A 9,551-nucleotide genomic window follows, 5' to 3' on the forward strand; every position below is an offset into this window, starting at 1 on the left:
AGTCCAGGGTGCAGTAGTTATGCCCAAAGTAACATGATTAGATAGATAGATAGATAGATAGATAGATAGATAGATAGATAGAAATTACAATTAAAAATTAGGAAGGGAGGGAAATGCACAATTTTTTTCCACAGAAATCTTCTCATTGGAACCAACTCCAACTATATATAACTTTAAAAACAGACTAGAAACAATGGGCCTGATCCTGTTTCCATAGAAATTAATAAAAGTTTTACCATCCACTTGAGAATGAACAGAATTAGGCTCAATATCATGAACATGTTAATCATATAAGGACAACTGGACCCAGAGCTCCAATTTTATCAGTACTGCCTTTCTAAACCTCTCTCTTCTGTCTGCCATACTGTTATAAACCTCATTTTTTAAAAATAAATTGTTCCTGTTAAGCTTTGTGCATAACTGAAGGACCTAACATTTTCATATTCGTAAGGTTCAATGATTCAAAATGCTGAGCTCTCTGCCCTCAGTCCAGCAATGCAAGTAAATATGCACTTCACTTTAAGCAGGAGAGTAGTCTCTACTTCAGTGGGACTACTTGTGCACTTAAAGTTAAGCCACATTTAAATGCTTAACCAAGTGCTCAACATTTTGCAAGACCTTGCCCTTTGTTTGCTACAGTTGGAAAGGACTGAAGATTGGTAGAAATGTCCTGGGGTTTAAAATATGATTTAAATAAGATAATCTTTTGCAGCATTTTACATTCCTTCATGTGTTTTAGCAACTTCAGTAAAATGAACATGTATACAACTGACTTTAGCTTTGTATGACATGGTACATTACAAAATTGCTTTCTTAAAGCCAGTAGTTGATTTAAGTTACTTTAGTACCCATGAAAAGAATTTACCAATAGCAGCAAGAAGATTCAGGCATAATAGGATCATGGTGTTGTGCAAGCTTCCCCACACTGCTATTCCAGTGCAACTCAGTCTTACCCCTGAAATTCCATTCCTGAACCTATTTTGAGAAGAGATTACAAACAGTAAACTGCAAATTGAACTCAGCTGTGTCAGTTTTTAAAGTAAATTAATTTATTATTGTGACGATGCCAGGATGAGAGCTTTGGATAGCGAGGTCCTTTATCCGTCTACAACAGAGGTAGGGTATGAGTAGGGGTAATGCAACCCTTCCCACAATGTTCTGTCAGGCTGTTTCAAACTAAACCTAGCAAGACAGCTCCAAGAGCAAGAGTGTAACCCAATGTACAGCTGAAACATGGCCTCTCTGATAAGACTGGCAATTAGTTTCAGCTGCGGTGGCCATTTTTTGTGAGGTGGGATCCTGGGGGGGGGATAGCTCAGTGGTTTGAGCATTGGCCTGCTAAACCCAGGGTTGTGAGCTCAATCCTTGAGGGGGCCACTTAGGGATCTGGGGCAAAAATTGGTCCTGCTAGTGAAGGCAGGGGGCTGGACTCAATGACCTTTCAAGGTCCCTTCCAGTTCTAGGAGATTGGTATATCTCCAATTATTACCTTTATTACCTTAGATGACCTCCTGAGGTCTCTTCCAGCCCTAATCTTCAAGGATTCTATGCTTTTGCTGCTACCCTTTACTCTCTCTAAACCTCTCTGTCAATTCCATGGCATCCATCTACAATTCGACCCTCTCATCATTTCATACTTTTGCTCCTCTCTCCCATAATCCTGTATATCTGTTTAATCCCCAACTCCCCTCTCCCCTGTTCCAAACATCTATACATCTTCACATTTACTTTTATGCCTCTACTCCCTGACACCTCTCCTGAACTTCTGACTCCCGGCACAGAAACATGCCACTTACCCCCATTCCCCTGCCTCTGCCCAACATCTAGTTGATTTCTCAGATGCAAAGTTAAGACAACCTATCAGAAACTTCTCTACCACCACTCCTCTCCTCTCCCAGCTTTATCTCTAAAACAATCTCTAATATCTTCTCCCATTTTCATCCAATCCCACAAACTATCCCTTCCTAAATCTGCCTCTAAACCTTAACAGTGATAACTTCAGCAATATTCAGGCAAAATAACTATCCAACTGTATGGAATGTGTGATGGTCAGGGGTGCCAATCTGTTGATACAAGAACATCTGAGGACACTGGTCATGTTTTGTGCTGGAGTGCAAATTTGATGAAGCTGGGCTATATATTATTGCTTTTAAAAATGGAAGTGGAAGTCTTTCAGAGTGCTGGAGTCCATCAGCAGCAGTTGCACAGGCAATGTAAAAGCATAAAGGAATGCAAGAGATTTCCCCCTAACTTGCTATTTCTGTAGTTTTCAGGCCTCCTGCTCAAGTTGGCCAAAATGGCCATCCACAAACCAGGAGGAGAAAGCTCAATGGGGAGCTGCTCTATGACTCTGGGAGCTATTTCCAGTCCTCACATGATCATGCCTCCAAGCAGAATTCCTCTGGGCAGTGTCCACTGACTCCTTAGACATCTTTGAGGAGCACTGGGCACTGTCATAATTCTAATATATACACATCTCTCTTAATACCCACCACGTACATATATCACACAAAAATATTTAATATTAGTTTTCAAATGCCACCTCAATGCATATTTTGTACAAAATGATTACACTAGTGTAGAGTGTGAATGCAGGGGTGCCCAGTGTCACAGGGGCATTAAACCCCTTTCCCTGTCCCCACCCCAAAGAAGACAGATACACTGTAATCACTGAGTCAATGGCATGCCACCCACAGGGGCCCAGAAGTGGGCTGAAGACCCTTTATTTTGTTCAACTCTGTTATCCCAGAAGGGGGTGAACCCAAATGGTGACCCAGCCAGAGGGCCGAGTTGCTATGTACCGAAAAGTGGACCACCATAGTGTTGAAGTGATTACTGGTGTGGGACACTGGCAACAGGAGAGAGCTGAGACATAGAGACCTAATCACTAGAAAGCACCAGTGGTAAGCCCAGTCCCCATCACAGGTGGGTTTGGTAATGTTAACACCTGTCCATTAAGTACCAAACTGAGATCAATTGATTTGCCATTCCCCAATAACTAGCCATCAGATGGCAGCAACTTTCAGCCACTACTAATCCTAGGCTGAATTCAAACCACTGACCAAAAAAGACACTGTATCCTTTTGTATCCTTTCTTCGGTCTTGTCAACCATTCAGTATTCTTGTAATTTAAGAATCAACATTTGGATGTAGAACTAACTCCATATTCATACAGGCCCTCCTCCTCTCTCTCTCTCTCTGTTGCGGGGGGGAGGAGGGAAGAGAAGGAGAGGGAACCCAAGCCCCTGGTCAGGCAGTTATTCAGCATGTGCTCAACTTTACTCATATAAGTAGTCCCAGGACTGAAACTCAAGTCAATTTTGTTTAGCACAGTGTTCTTTGTGAAACTTATACAAATAATATACAGCACTATCTAAAAGTCTGTAAGTTAATGTAATCAGTTTCTACCTACCTACCATTTTTTAAATTAACCTGCAACTGAAATGAAATGTAATTTACTCTGTTCATTCACTGTATGTGACAAGCATGAATGGAACCTACAGTTACTGCTTTATCAAAAAAAGGATCTTTCCTGCTTCTTCTAAACTGAAATGCTGCCACATAAATTATAGTCCACTTGATCTTGGTTTACATTTACAGCAAATTTTGATAAAATAATTTCCATAGCACTTTGAAGGCAACTGTTATTATAGAGTACATGGAAACAATTGTTTCCAACAATTTACTTTCCAAAACACTTTGATTTATTGCAATCATAATAGAGAGCTAAAGATACAAAAACAGAACTCAAGTTTATAAACCACAGAACTACATTGCTACATTCAAAATACATCATAAAATATTAACTTTTTTTGTACAAATAACCACATCCATTTCACTGCAGTTCACAAGCATCACCTTCTGCATTACAAATGTATACTTTAAGTCACCATATCTAAAATAAAATTAAACATCAAAATACAATGATTACTTAATACCAATATTAAGGTGAGTACAATCACCTTAAAGTACTGACCTAAGTTTAATGTTTTAGTATAAATAAAACATCTCTTCAATGCAATATTGTAATAAACAATACTGACAATTCTTTTTGTTCAAGTTTCCCATAGCATCTAAGTAATCTAATATGAAAATCAGATCCAGCTGTATCTTTTTAAGAGAGACACCATCAAATTGAAACCAACAATTCTGTATGAAAATATTGTACCTTCTGTACTATCAAGATTAGTAAAACCACTTGATTTATGTATTTGAAAACATGTTGTGCACAGCCAATTTCAGTTTCTCTTGTGTAGCTATTTAGTAAGGGAGAAACTGACTAGCCGAAAAGATCCATATTGCCACCAGTAGGGGATCAGAATTTTTTTTTTTTAAAAGGGAATTTAGAAAACAAAATAAGGATATATTGTTTGTAGGCTGCTCTGTCAGAAACTGTTGTTTGTGTTATTGTTTTTTAAAATAGTTAGCCACCAAAAATTCAAGTTGGCAGTGTCCCTTTAACATATAAGGATTAAATTTAGAATATTAAACTATCAGCTCTATTTTTTTTAATCAGTCTTCTGAACACAGTTTATATACTGGATACAATGTACTCAGCTGTTTTTTTTTTTCCTCTGAGAAACTGAACACCTTGTTGGAAAGATAAGACCATCTCTTCTTGGCTAAATCTAGTTTTTTTGCCATATGCTTTCACATTTAGTTGCGTGAAAAATGCTACCAGTAAAGAAGCATTTTAAATGTCAAGAAGCAGTAGCAGGCAATATGTTCTCTTGCTGATAATGGTATCTTATAAAAACACATTCTTACAGGACAGACTTGCAATAGTATGTGCAATATAGGGGTAGAGGAAGGAAGATCTACAGATCTAATACTTTATCTTGCATTTTAACTTGTCAATACCCAACTTCTTGAAACAACCATGTAGGTATTTGTTATAAAATAGATAGCTGATCATTTGAAGATGATCATTTTATTGTAATTAACTTATACAACAATTTTGCACACAAAAAGGTCCTGTGAGGTTCTGCAAGAGTGTATATTTATGAGTCAGTCTATAGTGAGACTTACTGGATCACCTACTAAATACAAACTAAATATGATTTTTTTCAATAGGTACATTGTTTTTAAGTGGACTCCAGCATTTATTATAGAGGTTTTATAATGTATCTGTGTATATTTTCACTACTGTGTATGAAGAAAGTGGGATTGTGTTGAAACATAGGAAAGCAAATGTATAACCTCCACGGCAACCAAAAACTCAGACATATTGTACAGTGTTACATTTGTTTTTATTGCAGTAATTGTTGCCTACAATTGTACAAACCCTTCATAATTAGTAAAAATTAAAGTGTTGAACTCACGATTAACAAGATACTGAAATGATGTTCCACAGAGTGATTAATAAAATTTTAAAAGGATGGGAGATTTTAAAACTGTTTCCATGCCCAGCAGTACTAGAGGTATTTATTTTCCTGACTTTTCTGAAAGGCAATAAAGCCTTTCCTCCTTTTCAAAAAGATCCATACTTTCAAACTTCTTGTGATTCCCCAAAAGATTTTAAATTCTGGTTCCTGGTGCCCTGAACATAAAACTGAATTGGGTCAAGAAGCAGAATCTAAATGACTGCATTCTTAAAATAAAAGAAAATACTAAGATAATATTGGAAGATTTTGGACACAGGCATATCACAAGATTTTGAGGCCATGAAGAGCAGGGTCCATGACTGAAGCAACTGAGGATGCTGCTGCTATCTTCAGTCCAAAATCCTTCTCCCTAAAAATATGTCTCACCTACCCGCCTCACAGCAAGCATTTAATGTCTATTCTCTCTGGCTTGAACACTCCTACTGAAATCATTAGCTTCATTTTTAATCCTTTTTAGCAAACAATATCATTATTAGGAAAACTGTACAGTTTGCTTTGGAGGGGTTCCTCTGTTTTTAATTTAATTGTTTTATTATAGAAAGGGGGATTTCTCAGAGGAAGCTAATTTAGCTAGACATTCTGATCCCCCTAACCAGTCCAGGCAGCCACTAAAATGATGCCAAATGCAAAACTCACCAAGTCACCACCTTCTTCTTACAAGGTGAGTCACTGTAGGAAGCTGTAAGTCAGGGTGACTGTTTAGATAGATCTCATTGTGAGTAACTTTGATGGGGATTTAGTTATAAGAGTTTCAGTGAAAGGAGAAGGTTTGTTGTGATGGGGTTTGGATAAGAAGATTTAGTGTTTAGCTACAGAGCATGAGGTTAGTTGTAAGAGTATCTCTGGGCAGATTAGGATTAGTGTTGGGTCTCATGATTTTAGGGAGCTGAATTTGGGGAATTCAAGTGCAGGGTTTAGTGCTCGGAAGTTCTCTGTGGGAGGTTTATTTAAATGGAATCTTAGTATGAGGACTTAGTTTGAGAAGGTCTCAGCAGGATAAGGCTTTTTGATGGTCTTCATGGGATATTCAATAGTTTCGTGGCTCTCCATGAGTTAAGCTTAACCTGGAGTTCAGTATTGTGTCAGTGGGTGGGTTAATTTGGGGTATCTCAGAGGGGGGTTGTTTGGGAATTTCTGTGTATAAGGATCTCAGTGTGGGTTTAAAGCATACGAGGGGCCCAGTGGAATAAATTGTGATATAAGGAGATTAAATATATGGAGACTTTGGTGCATTTAGTTTGGGGTGGGTGGCAGTGGGGTACTTTTAATTTTGGGGACTTGGTGATTGGAAGATTTCAGTGGAAGATTTAAGTGTGAGAGGGAGACTCAGTGGGATGAATTTAGTTGGAGAAGCACGTGAGGGGGGTGTCTCACACTAATGGTCTCAATAGGGTGAATTTGGTAGGGGGTCTCAGCATGATGAGGTTAGTTTGAGGGGGTCCCATGTAGTTGATCTCTGTGGCTGAATTTGATGAGGAGATTAGGGAACTGGTGTTGAGGGTCTCTGTGGGAAGCCTGAAATGAATGGTCTCAGTGTAGCAAGTTTAGCTGCTGTGAATCTCAGGGAATGCTCCCAGGGACACAAGTACAAGTAGGCACATTGGAGAGCTCTCACAAATGCTTTTGGTGGTGTAGTCTCTGTTCAGATGGATTTCACCTGAAAGCCCTCAGTGGGGAAGTTTCACACAATGGTCTCAGTGGGATGGGTTTGGCAGGAGGGTCTCTGGGGATCTCACACAATGGACTGGGTGGGGTCAGTTTGGCAGGGAGATCTCACACCATGGTCTCAATGGGATAGATTTGGAGTGGGTCTCTGGGGATCACACACAATGATGAGTCTGGCAGTAGGCTCTGCAGTGAGGGGGGCTCATGAAACTGGCAGTGAGGTGAGTGGGGGAGGTTTTTCAACCTGGTGAGTAGGGAGGAACTGTGGGGGGGCACACACGAGGCTCACAGCAGGGTGGGCTGGGGGGGTCACACACGAGGCGTTCGACAGTAGAGGGCTGGGGGCTCGTGCGGAGGAGCTCACAGGAGGCGCCCAGCGGAGCGGCAGGGGAGCTGACACCGGGCGCTCGGCGGGGCGGGCTAAGGGCGGCAGGGAGGTGGGCGCTCAGCGGGGCGGGCTAAGGGCGGCAGGGAGGCTCGGGCCGAAGGGCTCACACGAGGCGCTGGGCAGGGCGGGCTAAGGGAGGCGGGCACCGGGCGCTCGGCGGGGCGGGCTAAGGGAGGCGGGCACCGGGCGCTGGGCGGGGCGGGCTAAGGGAGGCGGGCACCGGGCGCTCGGCGGGCGGGCCGGACACCGGGCGCTCGGTGGGGCGGACACCGGGCGCGCTAAGGGCGGCAGGGGGGCGGGCACCGGGCGGGCTAAGGGCGGCGGAGGGGCTCGGGCCGAAGGGCTCACACGAGGCGGGTTACACGGGGCAGGCTGCGGGGGGTGGGGGCTGTCCGCCGGGCAGCCCCGCTCACCTGGGAGAACCCGGCCCGGCCCGGCCCCTCCTCTCCTCTGCGGCCGCAGCACTCACCGAATCTGGCCTCGGCGGCGGCTCCGGCTCCGGCTCCGGCGCGGGGGAGCTGGCTGTGCGGGGCGGCGGCGAAGACCGGCAGCAGCAGCAGCGGGAGCATGGAGCCGAGCGCCCCCATCATGCCTGGCCCATCGCAGGCGGCTGCCCGGTCCGCTCCCTCCGGCGCTCAGTCCATGCTGCCTCGTCCGGGCTGGCTCCGCTTCCCGGCGGCTCCCTAGATCCGGCAGCGGCAGCAGCTTCAACACCCAGGACAGCTACCAGCGCCGCCCGCCCCAGCCGGCCCCTCCCCGGCCTCCACGCCAGGCAGGCAGCAGGAGGGGCAGCCGGCGCACAGGCGCCTCCTCCCTGCACATGAATGAGCTCCGTGCTGCAGCTGCTTCCCATTGAGCCCGGCGGGCCGGGGCTCCCGCCCCGCCCCGCCTCTCCTGCCCGCAGCCTGGACTGGGGGTGCGGGAGCTCCCCCCCAACTGGACTGGGTTTGAGGGAGCTCCCCAGACTGAGGGAGGGTGGGGGTCGGCTTCCCTAACTGCCTCTGCCCCAGAGTGAGGTTCCCTGTCAGCAAACGTTGGTGCCTGCAAGGTGCAGGAAAGATCAAGTATTTAAAACAACAAAAAGGGGCCTCAGGGTGAAATGAGGCTCAAACGCCCCAAAATATCAGCTTCCCTCCATCACCCACAAACACCCTTGACGTTTTGATCTGCTGCCAGAAATACATTTTTCCTTCTAATCTCTCTTATGGGGAGGATCCACAGGGCCCGAGACTCAAGTAATTATGGGGAGCAACAAGAAAAAATAAGGACAGGTGGTACGGTCAAAGTGTCAAAAGTGGGGAAATCGATAGGTCTCTGTCACACGGGTTAGGATCTCTCAGCCCCCCCCGTCTCCCCTTCCTCCCGTGGGCACTGCCGATATTTTAACCAGGGTTCCCACTAACATTGTCCTTCCCCGTCTCCCCTCCCCGCCCCCGCAAAAGCCTATCTCAGGGAAAATTCAGCAAAACATGAGGGGGTGGGGAGTAAAGGACTTGAGAATCTATTCATCTGTTTTCACATCATCATAACCCAAGGAGAGAGGAAATGTTATATTAAGTGCATTTACTGGATACGTTTACAGTAAATATCAATATAGTAAGAACAGTTCATCCTGCTTAATTTAAGTGAGAGGGAAAGCACTGTAGAGGGGTGTCAACTGTGTGTCCACCTCAAAGAGATTTTTTTCCAAAATACTTGCAACTTCTCCATGAAGACCTTATTTGTCATTCAGGAGTATTTTAAGAGCCCACGGATGAACCATATCCAGTAGGGCTGATTTAGAAGTATCTGTATAGGCTGTGTCTCCATTAGAAACCTAGTTATCACCCCAACATCCTCTTTAACTGAATGGCTGGCTGTTAACTAGGGGCCAGGGGGATCTCGCAAGAACCTCGACCAGAAAAAAAACACTGCGTTTATTTCCCCTCATAGGCTCTTCTCATCACCTCACCATTTTGATAGATCCTTTAGTGTGCCTAGTTTAAATCCCAAGAATCTTGCATTCTTTAGCTCATACAGCTGTCCTGTTATTGCTCTTGCCCTCAAGCCCGGGGCCATACAAACAGCTGGACCCCAATACCACACACTGTTAATGACTGAATTCATATATTGTT

General features: G+C 44.3%; 1 protein-coding gene across 1 annotated transcript in view; it reads right to left on the minus strand.

Moving 5' to 3' along the window:
* Positions 1-8,197, minus strand: part of PTPRN2 (protein tyrosine phosphatase receptor type N2) — a 940,168-nt gene extending 931,971 nt beyond the window's left edge. Inside the window, exon 1 of the mRNA XM_039523677.1 lies at positions 7,907-8,197. Within this exon, the coding sequence (XP_039379611.1) occupies positions 7,907-8,027 (121 nt within the window). The 5' untranslated portion in view covers positions 8,028-8,197. The remainder of the gene's footprint in view (positions 1-7,906) is intronic.
* Positions 8,198-9,551: the final 1,354 nt, after the last annotated feature.

This window comes from Mauremys reevesii, linkage group 2 (assembly GCF_016161935.1).
Source record: "Mauremys reevesii isolate NIE-2019 linkage group 2, ASM1616193v1, whole genome shotgun sequence".
Classification (NCBI taxonomy): Eukaryota; Metazoa; Chordata; order Testudines; family Geoemydidae; genus Mauremys; species Mauremys reevesii.